Raw genomic sequence first — 15,032 nt, 5'->3', positions numbered from 1 at the left:
TGTATTGGGCTGTCTTGATAAGAGTGTAAGGTTTGATCGATCATTCAACCACATGATTGTGGTGGCAACACACCATTTTCCTTGTAGGATTTTATCATTCAACCACGTGATCGTGGCAACACACCATTTTCCTGCTAGTGCATTCAATGTCAACCTAGTCATAACTAACATATGGAGCATAATGATGTTCTACTAAATACTCCATATCTTTTATGGCCCTTTTAGGATAAGATTTGTTTAATCGTATATAAAGGTATGATTTGTGAGTTCAGTAAATTAGATTGTTTTATACAAATAATATTGCGATTGGTTTATGAATTATCAAATCTAATAGTAGAACATACAAGCCCAAAATAATGTGTAATGATGGATGGCCCTTTTTCCTTTAAAATTTCTTGCATTCACAATTTAAAAATATAGTAACTCCACAATATTTGTGATGATAAATCCAAAATTTGAAAACTATCTCTGTCGCTGGAATTAGTATCACTATAACTACAGTCATTCAAAAATATGATTGGCAATCGAAAGAGCATACCCACAGAAAAATTACAAACATACAAGTAGTTTTGGATGAACTAACAAACTTATTTCTCAACAAAATATTAAATCTAGAAAAAGAATTTCAGTTATAGTGTAGCATCCGCTAAAATGTAAGCAACCAACCACATTAAAACAGATTATATATTTCCTGAGTCAAACCAAAAGATGCTAACATTTATTATAAACATAAGTAAAATCAAAATAAAGCCTATAACGAGTAGCTGTTAAAGTAAAATATTTGGATAATATTGTCATCATATCAAACACCAAATAAAGATTTGGCAGCTCAGCACTTAAAAACCTTATAATAAACTACAACTAGTAAACAAGATCAAGAAAAAAAATGAAATACTTATAATAAGACAAGTTGGAGGAACTATGGAAGAAACCACAATCAAAATTCCATATACCAGTGTATATCTCTTGCAGCTTCCATTATTAATTGAACCAATTGCAGGGGATTGCTATATCAACCCCGCCTATCAGCAAAGTTGTTCTGGGTGTCGCCGTCTCTGTAGCTTGCCTCACCACCACCCCCAAATCCACCATCTGCTGCACCTGAACCATAGCTACCTGAATCACCACCGAAGCCTCTGGTAACACCACCTCCACTTTGGCTCTCTCCAGCTGCAGGATAACCTCCGGTATCAGCTCCACCTCCAAAACTTCCACCACCACTGCCACCATAATCACTACTTCGACCAAAACCACCACCAACACTGCCACCATAACCACCACCACCTCCACCATATCCGCCACCACCATAACCACTGCCACCACCAAAACCACCGCCTCCACCAAAACCACCGCCACCACCAAAGCCTCCACGTGGCCTATCATTTGCATAGTTAACCTTCACCTGACGACCATGAAGTTCCTGAAGGTAATCCAGAAGGAACACGAAAATGTAATTGAGAAACTACAAGAGCACAGACTGTTAGAAACTAGAAAGGATGGAACACTGCTACCAAACCTGCTGATCCAGTGCCTGAATGGCAGCTGATGCCTCCTCAGCAGAAGCAAAAGTAACAAACCCAAATCCCCTGGATCTCCCAGTTTCACGGTCAACAATCACCTTGGCTGCATGAAGACACAATTATCTTCATCATTTACCAATACAGGATGGAAAACCCTTACTAGTTAACAAGGACAGGGAAGAAACACATGTCAACTTCAAATTCAAAATCAACACACTCCCTGATCAAAGATAATTCCATAAGCACAACCTGAAGTTATTCTCAATCTAGAATAACCACTAAGAGTGCCTATTTCAAAAGTAAAGCTATGGAGTTGCATCAATGTTTTTAATTATTTGAACATGCAAGTACAAATACAGCAATGAGTAAGAAGATGTGATTACTAATTCCACATTACCTCTAAAAATCAAGAAAGCCCCATGAAGTGGGTGGGACCAAACATATTTTCATCTAATAGCCAATAAAATCTAGAACAAAATGCACCGTGGAGAAATCACAAGCTTAACTATTAACTAGGGTATATGATCATGATATTTGATTATCTTACCATCAATAACTTCTCCATACTTATCAAAAGACTCTCCAAGACTTTGGTCATCTATGTTGTAAGAAAGTCCTGCAATACAAATTAAGTGGATGTCATACAAAATTTCCCAGGAGGAACAACTCTAACTGATAGAGAAAAAGAGATTGCACCTCCAACAAAAACCTTTGAACTAGACATGCATCTTATCGCTTGAAAAATAGAGAGGTTGGACGCTGAAGTTTCATGATTTATTCTGCTGCTAACAGTCCTCCCAAGAATACTTGCAGCTTTTCTGAACAAAGCCATTCCTACAACCTGAAAGATTGACAGAGATTAATAGATGCTGATTTCAGTAGCTACTTTCTAAGTCCTCATTTCATATGCAAAAAATAAACAGAATACTGAAAATAATTATAAACCTCTAATCAGAGAAACGAACAAATAAACCGACATCAAGGATTCCGTAAGATCGAAACCTTTCAGCACTTTCTAACCGAGAAGAATACAAGCAAAACGCAGAAATGAATTAAAATGCATTTCATTCTCTTATTTATTCAGCTCATTCCCAAAACAGAAACTAAATCACACCTAATGCCAAAGCTAAACTAATAGATAGTCATTCCGAAAGCACTAAATGAATGACAAAACGAATCACAAAGATTATAGAGAAAATCGAAGCTCATACATGAACAAGAAAAATCTACCCACCAAAAACAGAAGATAATAAATCTGACTCATATGACAAAGCACATCCTGAACAGAGATTAAAAGAGAAAATGATACCTAAAGAGGGATTGTGCAGTCCTTGGATCGTTGAGAGAGTGATGTTAAACCCTAGACTGAGAAAAGGGAAGGGTTTAGCAATAAGGAAAATGGGAGGGTCTCTCACTCTATATAATATATACGTCGGATTTACAATTCAGAGTATCGAATTTCATTTTTAACTTCATTTCCTTGTTCGGCATGTTTGATTTCCTTCCGTCCACGATACAAATTTAACTTTCTTTTACATCCAATTTTTTAAAATAATAGGGGTTAGTTACATATTTTATACTCCCTCCGTCCCTGAAAGTTTGTCTCATTTTTCCATTTTCGTCTGTCCCATAAAATTTGTCTCATTTCACTTTTTACTATTTTTGGTAGTGGACCTCATATTTCACTAACTCATTTCTACTCACATTTCATTATAAAGCTAATATATAAAAGTAGGACTCACATTCCCCTAACTTTTTCAACTCACTTTTCATTGCATTTCTTAAAACCCGTGTCAGGTCAAAGTGAGACAATATTTGGGGACGGAAGAAGTACAAAATATTTTACCTTTGTTTCAATTTAGTACAAAAAGTATTAAGTTTACATATCACTTGCAAAAAGTTTACTAACTGTTTTAAGTTAATACATTCTGTTAAATATTTTAAACACCGTTAGTTAGTTTATATTTTTTCAACTTATCAGCATAATTATAATATAATTAGAGATTTAATACAATTAATCACTCTAAAAAATAGCAATCAATATCAATTATTCCAGCAATTGATTGTGATTTAAAAAAAATTGTCTCTCAATATACTTTAAATTTTTTATAGAACACAGTATAAAATAAGTTCATATTTCATCTTTATAAAATGACTAATTTGAGCTTCGAACAGTTAACAAGTCAATATTTATTTTTTACAAAAAAGATTCAATATTTTTTAGTTCTATTCTCCATTGTTATATAGAAAGCTTAGACAATAAAATGTAATTCGCTAATCTAATGATGAAGAGTGGTGAATTTTTTCTTTGTCTTTTTTATTTTTGTGAGTAATAAAAATAACTATTTGATATAATTAATATTTCGTCCGTCCCAAGGAAGATGACCACTTCTTTGGGCGGCACGACATTTTATGCACCTTAATTTTGTGTGTTAGTGGAGAGAGTAAAGTAAGAGGGGGGGGAATAAAGTAGAGATAAAGATGTTTCCATTTTCAGTAATGAGTCATCTTGATTGGGACAAATCAAAAAAAGAAAGTGAGTCATCTTTAATGAGACGAGGGGAGTAGAATGTTTTAATTTAAAACTTGGTGAAACTTTTTGTATATATAATAGAAGTAACGGTATTAGTGAGGACTTGACAAAAAGTATTATTTTGGAACACTTGCTAAACTTTTTGTATGCAATATGTAAATTTAATATTTTTTGTACTAAATTGAAATAAATGTAAAATATTTTATGTGAAATACATAATTACCCCAAAATAATACGATAAAATAGATTCAACATTGACCAATCCCCATCCCGGAGAGGATCTCCTACTCCGAATCCATCATGATAATCAATAATTAGCTTAAAATAATTTTATTAAGGAGTATTTTATTATTCAGAACAAATTTATATAGAAGAAATTGAATCTTATTAATAGGCAAAGTCCAATTTGACAATAGGCTTTGGTATTTGGGGGCCTTGGGTCGTCGGTCCATCATAAGCTCCATTTCATACCATATACCAAAGCCTATTGTCAAATTGGCCTTTGCCTATTCCTCAAAAAAGTTCCTGTTTTTTTAAAAATATGTTACTATACTTGCTTTGTCCCTAAAAAAATTAACAAATTTATAAATGACACGTAGTTTTAATGTGTAATTGTTAAAGTAAGAGAGAAAGATGAAAGAGTAAGAGAGAGAAAAAAAGGAGTTGAATGATTATTAGTGGATTGTGGGATCCATGTTATAAATGATATGTAGTCATGTAGAATTATTATTTGTTGAAAAACTTTCCATATATTTAGACTAAAATGTAAAACTAGTCTATTTTTTGTGACGGGAAGAGTATTTTTATGTTTCAAATTGTCGTTTTAGTTTTTTAAGTTATGTTGATTTTTTAAGAAAAAATTATATCATTTTTCATTTTGTCATTTTTCATTACGTCATTTTAAAGAAAAAGTTTAATTTAAATAATGCATAGTTTCATTTCTGTTTTTTAAATCACATACACATTTTTAATTTATGTAATTTGTAGTTGTTATAATGATATTAATAATTTTGGATTCGTCCATGATTATTAATTGTAATACTATAAGTCTATAAATGCGAATAGATGTACCTTGTAGCTTTGCATGTAGAGTGTACATAAGTATTTTCGTGTGCATTGGGTTGCTGAATATATGATGGACTAACAAACTTCGAGTGTCTCATCATGTATTTTTATTATTGATTTCTTGTGTAGTTCGAATTGTTCTTGCATGCATTATTCATTATTTCTACTCTGTTTCTACTTTAAGCTTAGTAGCTTGATTAGTGAAACAACGTTTGCTAACAGCCATTGCTGCCGTTTTCAACGTTGACATTGTTCGTCTTTAGGAATTAGGATTAATTAGTGGGGTTATTAGTTGCTTAATTATGTATTAACATATCGGATTATTATTGTTTTCGACTTCGCACTAGGATATTTAAAGCATGCGTTTCTTGATTTAATGAGTATCGTTTGGTATAACTTGTACTATTTTAAAAAAATTTCATTCACGATAATTGATTTAATATCTTTTATAAATCCGACCATGATACATGTTATCCACAACCAACTAACCACGGTTTTATGCACAAATAAACAAGATTAATTAAATAAGCATTAACCCCAAACCAACTTCTATAAATATCGTAGCATCACACTCTTCCCTCTTTACATTCCCCCCTATCTTTTCTCACACATCAAAACCAAAAAAAAATGTGGCTAGACTACACTTTCCTCCTCACTCCATCAACAACACTCTCCCTCTTCTTTCTCCTCTTCACCGCCGTCTTCAGCCTCTGGCTCACCCCAGGCGGCCTCGCATGGGCCTTATACCGGGCCCAATCCCAGGCCACCTCCTCCATTCCCGGGCCCTCGGGCCTCCCCCTCCTCGGCCTCGCCCTCTCCTTCACCCGCCCCCTCACCCACCGCGCCCTCGCCCGCCTCTCCCACGCCTTCAAATCCAAACCCCTAATGGCCTTCTCCGTCGGTCTCACGCGCTTCATCATCTCCAGCGACCGCGACACCGCCAAGGAGATCCTCAGCAGCTCCGCCTTCGCGGAGCGGCCAGTGAAAGAGTCGGCCCGGTTGCTCATGTTCGACCGGGCCATGGGGTTCTCCCCCTACGGGGACTACTGGAGGAGCCTGCGCAGGATCTCCGCAGCTCACCTCTTTGGCCCGAGGCGGGAGGCCCGCCTCGGGCGCGTGAGGGGGGAGTTAGCAGGCTGGGTGGCGGCGGAGATGGAGAGAGAGGGGGAGGTGAGAGTGAGGAGGGTTTTGCACTTGGCTTCTTTGAATAATGTGATGATGAGTGTGTTTGGGAAAAGGTATGAGTTTGGAGAGAATGGGGAAGGATTGGAGTTGGAGGGTTTGGTTAGGGAAGGGTATGAGTTGCTTAGTGTGTTTAATTGGAGTGATCATTTTGCATGCGTGGGGCTTTTTGATTGGCAGAGGATCAGAAAGAGGAGTTCACGGTTGGTCGAAAAGGTTAATGTTTTTGTCGGAAAAATTGTGGAGGAGCATAGGTTTAAAAGGGCTAATCAAGTGGGATTTGGGGGTGATGATGATGATGATTTTGTTGATGTTTTGCTTGATTTGGAGAAGGAGACCAAACTATCTGATTCGGACATGATTGCAGTTCTTTGGGTAATTATAGTTTTAAATTTAATTTTTTCATATTTCAGTAATTATTTTTTTCAGTACGAAAGAATTGAATGATTAATGCATGCGTTACCTAATTTGAATGGCTTCTTGCATGTGCCTACTTTCATGGTTTGTTTCAGTTTCATGATGGATGTGTGGTGAACTTGTACAATTTTAACCACAAGAATAATGCCACCTATCAAAGAATATTTTAGGACGTTATTGTTTTAAGAATAATGTTTCGTCTCATACTTTGTTAAGATATTACTAGCATTAAACGAATACTCCTTTAACACATGTATGATACTACGTGTCTGTTATACCAGAAAAAAAGATGTGGCACAAGCAATAATTTTTTTACTTTTTTTTATTAAGATTTGTTTCGGGTAATTTTATTTGAAAAGGTATTATGAGTATATATTATTATGCTTGTTTTTTTCTATCTTTGTGGATATGCATAATCGAATCTGCATATATAACTTTAGGATGTTTGTTTGTGCCTGGTGATGGCAACATTGATCTTTATTTTCTCTCTTGGTTTAATTTCTTGTGTCAAATGTTGTTTTCCCTATTCGAATAGAATGCACATGATCCAAATTTACATGGAATATCTATATATATATTTTTTCCTCAGGAAATGATCTTTAGAGGGACTGATACTGTGGCAATCCTATTAGAATGGATTCTTGCAAGAATGATTCTTCATCCTGAAATTCAAGCCAAGGCACAAAATGAGATAGACAATGCAATTGGGCTCAACTCAATGGTGGCTGATTCCGACCTCCCAAACCTACCTTATATCCAAGCCATAGTGAAGGAGACCCTTAGGTTGCACCCCCCCGGCCCCCTCCTCTCATGGGCCCGCCTCGCCATCCATGACACCCAGGTGGGCCCCCACTTTGTGCCTGCAGGCACGACCGCCATGGTCAACATGTGGGCCATCACTCACGACGAGGGAGTATGGCCCGAGCCCGAAAGGTTCAGGCCGGAGAGGTTCCTGGAGGATGACGTTGCCATCATGGGATCCGATCTCAGGCTTGCACCATTTGGGTCTGGGAGGAGGGTTTGCCCCGGTAAGTCAATGGGCCTTGCCACGGTCCAACTCTGGCTAGCCCACTTGCTTCATAAGTTCAAGTGGACTGCTTGTCCTAGTGGTGGAGTGGATTTATCGGAATGTCTGAAATTGTCCATGGAAATGAAGAAACCACTTGTTTGCAAAGCTATTCCTAGGATATCGACAATCAAGGCTACCAAGATTTGATTTCTTGCCATGATTTTCGAGTTCTGTATGGAGGAGGAGATCAAGAGTGTTCATATAAGCCTAACTTAAAATAATGATGATTATTAGATGGAGAAAATATATTATTATGCAACCAAGTAGACGTTTGTAGTTTATTGTTTTAGGAATTTGTTTGATCTATTAATATCCTAAGAAGTGTGAGCTATAGTATGTTTAGTTGTGTGCCTTGTTTAGTTTTCTTGCTATATTTATGAACTATTCTTACCTCAATATTGGGATTTAATTTGTTTAGTCAAAAATATCACTGCATATGTTCTTATATTGTTGCTTATTTACATAGACTTAATTCACCTGTAATTAGGTGGCTACGATCAAATGATAATTAATACTCCACTAACCTTGTCAATTATGAGCAAACAAATCTATTCGAATCGGGAAGCATTAATATTTGTCATTTTCTTTTGGACACTTGGTAAAGAATTTATCGTGTTGTATTCTTTTGAAAGTTGGAATAATTTGTTTCAAAAATACGTAGAAGATTGTGTTTCAGATATTACATTTATTTTCCAAAATATGTAGAAGATTGTGTTTCAGATATTACATTTATTTTCCAGTATCATAGAACTTGAACTACTATGCTACTGAAAATATAAATATTGTAATAGAGGATTGATTAATAGATTTAGCCTTTCAATTAAAGATTGTAATTAATAGAGGTTGGATTAATTAATAGTATATTTTTAGCACTATATATATTTAGATGATCTAATATAAAATGATCCTGCCCTTTATGTAAATATAGATAGGTCACTAGTTTCTCTTCCATATGAGTATTTATGTGTGTCATTATGATTGAAGAATAAGAACCCAAGTCTTAAAATGATTGTTTGGGGATTTAAATCCATCCAGCAAGAATCACATTTATTTTACTGGAAAAATCATAGTAGTACCTGCAGAAAGCTTCTCTCCTTTTCCTAATTTTCAAGCTTGAGAGAGTGAGAGAGAGATAAGCGATGCTGCTGCCACTACTTATCATCTTTTCTATATTCCCATTTTGTTTGTTTCACACATAATATATGCATATCCCGCACAATTAATTGCAAACCAAAGGTTGTCCTTTAATATTCAAATTGAATTTATTCTGAGCTACTTCCACACTGACGTATGTCCAAAATATGTGGATATATGTGATCGCAATTAATACGATTCGAACATTCTCCTACGCTATAGTATCTATCTATTTAAATACTGATAACACTCAACATATCTATGTTTATGCCCTTTATTATGTTTCACATCTTCTTTTGTTAATATGTTCTTTCCTAAAGTTGTCGGATATCTATTATCTAACGCAGTTGCTATGTAGGAGTGTATTAAATTAGGATAGAGTACTATAGTTTTATTACGTTCCATGATTTGGATTTTTGAATTTATCCAATTAACCCCATGATATGTTGATCGGACCTCCTTAATAAATTTCATCTTGAAATCAAAGCATAAATTATACTACAATTTAAAGAAATTTAACAATTTTTTGGTGTTAATAACCAATTCTATATTTTTAATAAATACTACTCCCTCCCTCATATATTATCACACTTTGATCGGGCACGAGTTTTAAGAAATGTAATGGAAAGTGAGTTGAAAAAGTTAGTGGAATGTGAGTAATACTTTTAAATATTAGTTTTATAATAAAATGTGAGTGGAAAAGAGTTAGTGGAATATGAGGTCCATTACTAAAAATGGTAAAAAGTGAAATGTGACAAATTTTGTGGGACGGATAGAAATGGATCATGTGACAAATTTTGAGGGACGAAGTGATCACTATATATTAATCGGACACACATAAAACATTAACCGAATTTAATAGAAAAGGTAGAAGATTGTGATGCAGGAATATTCACCATATCATCTAAACTCTAAAGTTCGGCATATCAAGTTAGATGTGATGATGTTTATCGTGTACTGACGAGGCATATTGCTATTTTTTTTTAATAATTAGAGCCAGGTATAAATTTTCATATGATTTTAATTGAACTTGTCGAATCATTTTGAATTTAGTAGTAGGTTTATTTTTTTTAAAACCATAAACAAAAAAAGGAACATACTTTTCACCCTAATTTTACGATACAGTAATTTATCAGAATTTATTATAGTACTCCATATATTCTTGATAAATGAATGCACCTGAAATAGAATAATTAAAGTTACAAATCTCCAAACTTCTTTTTGATGATTATATTGCATGAAGGGCTTTCACAATTGAAGCACAGCTGGAACTGATAAAGAAAAGAAAATATTAAAAAGTTTAAGAATATAAAGGGGGATATAATGATTGAAAGTATGAAGCTGACATTCACCACAGTGATCATGGACTAGGCGGCTGCTCATTATTTTAGCTTACTGCCCTCTTTTTTCTAAGTTAAAATATATAACTCTTTTTAATTTAAAGATTCTCCATATACGTGCACGATTTTTCGTAGGAGTATTAAATTTAATTAATGCAAAATCATGTACGTACAACTTCATTATTTACATAATTTGATCATCTGATTTTTGTAGAATTAATTATCGAATGGTATTTTGAGTAGTTTTTGAGATTTATTGGAAGATATATATGCTTTTGAGGTGTCTCTTTTGTTTTTAAAATCAAAAGTTAGGTTTGGCTTAAGCTTTGAGAGCTGTAATAAACTTAATAGTACTAATGTTGATGTGTAATTAAGACATTCGCCTTGTTTCTGGATCGAACGTTCAACATTAAAACACTTGCCAAGAAATCTTGGATACTGAAGAGAATTCATTCTAGAGAAATTGTGATTCAATTCTCGAGTTATTCAATTATAATTCAGCTCTGGTGTTATCCATTTTATTATTCCTTCTTGCGTTCCTTTGACGACAGAAAGTTTAGATATCTGGAAAAAATTCTACTCCAATAGTTGCCTACTGGGACATGTTAAGTCATGTTAAAACCATATGGTCTATTTGGGAACAAGACGACAACAAAAAAACAAAATAAACCTATAAAACAAAATGTCTAAATTAGCACTATTAATTTAATCGTAATATCGGAATATACAAATACATGTCTAAATTAGCCCTATTAAACTAATCATAGTATCGGAATGTAGAAAATAAACTCCACCTATAGCATCAAACGAGGCCTAAATACTGAAGTTCGGACTTCCCATACTATCTAGACTAGTACTATTATTTTTTTAACTTTTTATTACTAAAACTAAATACTCCTAATAACTAAGAAAATAGATACTCCAAGTCTCCAAGGCAGTGATTTCATCAACTTAAAGTTATTCTAAAACATATTTTACATGTTTTTGGGACAAGCTAGAATTGACTTGTCTATATTCCTGTCAATTGGTTGTCTAATAAATTTGTCACGTTTTGATAGAAAAAGAGCGGTTATACGAGGTCAAAAATAAAATGTACTAGTAGTACAAAATTTGGATTTGCTGGAGCAATGCACAGATTTCGAGCAAAGCCGGTGACCTGCCGACTTCACATACGATGATACGAGTATTATCATTATTTATTAATTTAGATATATTAGGGATTTGCATATCTTTTCTTATATTTGTTTCTTGTTCCCTAAGCTAATATTCTAGTATTATAAATAGGGCTAGCTTGTTATCATTTTAATCATTCAATAAATATATTATTTTCCACAAACTTGTCTTGGGTAACAAGAATATCATATTTCGTTTCCAAATTGTTGTTCATCGGAGAACGTCCGAAAATCAGCAATTCGTGAGCTTTCCTTCGAGCACGTCGAAGGTTCGATCACCTTATCTCTCCGAGAAGTTAGCCATCCGGCCTCGTTACGGAGGACGTCCGTAACAACTGGTGCTTTCATCCCGTACTCATGCCGTCAACATACCATGGCCCATCTACGTCGGAACGGCCGACGAGGGAAGCGACGCCGGCGCTGCATATAGGCCAGCCGCGTCGTCCCAACCAATCGGGGAAGGCTTCGGTCGACCCAATCACATTAGGGTTTGCCAAATTAAATGCACGCCTCGACAGTATGGATCGACGGGTGGACATATTGGAGTCGCGTATGAACACGAACGACCGGCGACTAGGGAAGCTTCGACCGCCACAACGGCCTGATCCGGAACCACCTTACGGTCTTCCTGATCGTGGTGGCGCTGATTGGGACAAGCAGCATCGACGTTACACCCAGCCTACGTACCGGCGGCCACAACACCACCAGCCGGATAGGTACCCACCGCCGCCTCCGTATCAGCCGGATAGACGCCGGCCGTACCACCTCCACCAAACTCGTTATCCACTGCCCGAACACTATCAACCCTTCGACTATGGAGAGGTCATTACTCACACGCATTCGCCAACACGAGACGGCGACGGGGAGCTGTGTGATTCAGAGGACTCCATATTAGATGCAGAGCTTTGTGATTCAGAGAACTCCATATTAGAGGCAGTAGCAAAGAAACTCATGGATCGTGGCTTGCCTAGTGAGAATTGGGGATCTACGGAAGGTAGAGATGGCAGACTCGAAGACCAACAAGTTCCATCTTTTGATGAAATTGACCCACCGTGCAGCCCCGATATGAGTAAAGAGACGGAGGAAGAGGCATTATTAGACGATGTAGAGGAGGTTGATTCCATTGAGGAAGTGAAGAAGGCTGTCGTTGCTCGAGTGACATCCCAAGATGTTGTTGGGAATTGTTTGGGTGAAAAGGGAGAGTTGCGTGATAGTGATGTTGCAAGAATATTTCAGCGACCGACATTGCTTGCCATCGATGCACGGATGGTCCCGCCGCGAAATTACACGGCGTGTTTGGGAGTTCGTGGACGTGTTAACAAGCTTCACGTTTTAGCGCTGAATTTTGACGACTGTTTTGATCCTACCTTGATGATTTTTTATGGAGAAGGTGAAGTGACACGTCCAACTATTCGGTATGCATTTGATCCAGGAGGAGACGCCTCGCCAAGCTTGTGCTTTCAACTCTCGTCTTTGGTTCGTGGTTCCCACCTTGAGGACAAGGTGGATTTTAACCGTGGGGGAGTTGATACGAGTAGTCCTTTAGTTTAGATATATTTTATCTTCCATATCTTTTGTTTAGTTATCTTTTGATTCATAGTATCTTTTCGTATCTTGTTTTCTTGTTCCCTAAGCTAGTATTCTAGTATTATAAATAGGGCTAGGTTGTTATCATTTTAATCATTCAATGAATATATTATTTTCCACAAACTTGTCTTGAGTAACAAGAATATCATATTTCGTTTCCCAATTGTTGTTCGTCGGAGAACGTCCGAAAATCAGCAATTCGTGAGCTTTCCTTCGAGCACGTCGAAGGTTCGATCACCTTATCTCTCCGAGAAGTTAGCCATCCGGCCTCGTTACGGAGAACGTCCGTAACAACTGGTGCTTTCATCCCGTACTCATGCCGTCAACATACCATGGCCCATCTACGTCGGAACGGCCGACGAGGGAAGCGACGCCGGCGCTGCATATAGGCCAGCCGCGTCGTCCCGACCAATCGGGGAAGGCTTCGGTCGACCCAATCACATTAGGGTTTGCCAAATTAAATGCACGCCTCGACAGTATGGATCGACGGGTGGACATATTGGAGTCGCGTATGAACACGAACGACCGGCGACTAGGGAAGCTTCGACCGCCACAACGGCCTGATCCGGAACCACCTTACGGTCTTCCTGATCGTGGTGGCGCTGATTGGGACAAGCAGCATCGACGTTACACCCAGCCTACGTACCGGCGGCCACAACACCACCAGTCGGATAGGTACCCACCGCCGCCTCCGTATCAGCCGGATAGACGCCGGCCGTACCACCTCCACCAAACTCGTTATCCACTGCCCGAACACTATCAACCCTTCGACTATGGAGAGGTCATTACTCACACGCATTCGCCAACACGAGACGGCGACGGGGAGCTGTGTGATTCAGAGGACTCCATATTAGATGCAGAGCTTTGTGATTCAGAGAACTCCATATTAGAGGCAGTAGCAAAGAAACTCATGGATCGTGGCTTGCCTAGTGAGAATTGGGGATCTAGGGAAGGTAGAGATGGCAGACTCGAAGACCAACAAGTTCCATCTTTTGATGAAATTGACCCACCGTGCAGCCCCGATATGAGTAAAGAGACGGAGGAAGAGGCATTATTAGACGATGTAGAGGAGGTTGATTCCATTGAGGAAGTGAAGAAGGCTGTCGTTGCTCGAGTGACATCCCAAGATGTTGTTGGGAATTGTTTGGGTGAAAAGGGAGAGTTGCGTGATAGTGATGTTGCAAGAATATTTCAGCGACCGACATTGCTTGCCATCGATGCACGGATGGTCCCGCCGCGAAATTACACGGCGTGTTTGGGAGTTCGTGGACGTGTTAACAAGCTTCACGTTTTAGCACTGAATTTTGACGACTGTTTTGATCCTACCTTGATGATTTTTTATGGAGAAGGTGAAGTGACACGTCCAACTATTCGGTATGCATTTGATCCAGGAGGAGACGCCTCGCCAAGCTTGTGCTTTCAACTCTCGTCTTTGGTTCGTGGTTCCCACCTTGAGGACAAGGTGGATTTTAACCGTGGGGGAGTTGATACGAGTAGTCCTTTAGTTTAGATATATTTTATCTTCCATATCTTTTGTTTAGTTATCTTTTGATTCATAGTATCTTTTCGTATCTTGTTTTCTTGTTCCCTAAGCTAGTATTCTAGTATTATAAATAGGGTTAGGTTGTTATCATTTTAATCATTCAATAAATATATTATTTTCCACAAACTTGTCTTGGGTAACAAGAATATCATATTTCGTTTCCAAATTGTTGTTCATCGGAGAACGTCCGAAAATCAGCAATTCGTGAGCTTTCCTTCGAGCACGTCGAAGGTTCGATCACCTTATCTCTCCGAGAAGTTAGCCATCCGGCCTCGTTACGGAGAACGTCCGTAACATACGACCAGTCCGGCAAGGGCGGTGACCCGCCAACTTCGTCCAAAAATACATTTTGATTTTTGAAGCCTGACCTTTTCTCAACTATAAATAGAGACCGGAGGCTCGGTTTCTACACATCTTTGATCATATTTTAATGCCCATAATCATTCATAAACCATTTGAGAGCTCCGAGG

The 15,032-nt window shown here is 37.5% G+C and overlaps 2 protein-coding genes across 2 annotated transcripts; one reads left to right on the top strand and one right to left on the bottom strand.

The window, feature by feature from the left end:
* Positions 1-745: 745 nt before the first annotated feature.
* Positions 746-3,018, bottom strand: LOC121750385 (glycine-rich RNA-binding protein 3, mitochondrial-like). Its single transcript, XM_042144912.1, has 5 exons — positions 2,830-3,018; positions 2,217-2,361; positions 2,068-2,136; positions 1,517-1,623; positions 746-1,420 (listed from the first exon to the last, which is right to left on the bottom strand). Exons 2-5 carry the CDS (start codon positions 2,350-2,352, stop codon positions 1,013-1,015), a joined length of 720 nt encoding a protein of 239 aa, XP_042000846.1. The 5' UTR covers positions 2,353-2,361; positions 2,830-3,018; the 3' UTR covers positions 746-1,012.
* A 2,591-nt stretch (positions 3,019-5,609) lies between these two features.
* On the top strand, positions 5,610-8,182 carry LOC121750347 (cytochrome P450 78A5-like). Its single transcript, XM_042144868.1, has 2 exons — positions 5,610-6,675; positions 7,307-8,182. Exons 1-2 carry the CDS (start codon positions 5,746-5,748, stop codon positions 7,931-7,933), a joined length of 1,557 nt encoding a protein of 518 aa, XP_042000802.1. The 5' UTR covers positions 5,610-5,745; the 3' UTR covers positions 7,934-8,182.
* The last annotated feature ends 6,850 nt before the right edge of the window (positions 8,183-15,032 follow it).

This window comes from Salvia splendens, chromosome 10 (assembly GCF_004379255.2).
Source record: "Salvia splendens isolate huo1 chromosome 10, SspV2, whole genome shotgun sequence".
NCBI lineage: Eukaryota > Viridiplantae > Streptophyta > Magnoliopsida > Lamiales > Lamiaceae > Salvia > Salvia splendens.
This window is presented reverse-complemented; position numbering and strand designations above follow the sequence as displayed.

Coding starts and splice junctions, on each gene's coding strand:
- LOC121750385 (XM_042144912.1), bottom strand. CDS start 2,352: ATGGCTTTGTTCAGAAAAGCTGCAAGTATTCTTGGGAGGACTGTTAGC. Junction 2,137..2,216: donor TTCAAAGGTTTTTGTTGGAG/GTGCAATCTCTT, acceptor TTTGTATTGCAG/GACTTTCTTACAACATAGAT. Junction 1,421..1,516: donor TTCAGGCACTGGATCAGCAG/GTTTGGTAGCAG, acceptor GATTACCTTCAG/GAACTTCATGGTCGTCAGGT.
- LOC121750347 (XM_042144868.1), top strand. CDS start 5,746: ATGTGGCTAGACTACACTTTCCTCCTCACTCCATCAACAACACTCTCC. Junction 6,676..7,306: donor ACATGATTGCAGTTCTTTGG/GTAATTATAGTT, acceptor TTTTTTCCTCAG/GAAATGATCTTTAGAGGGAC.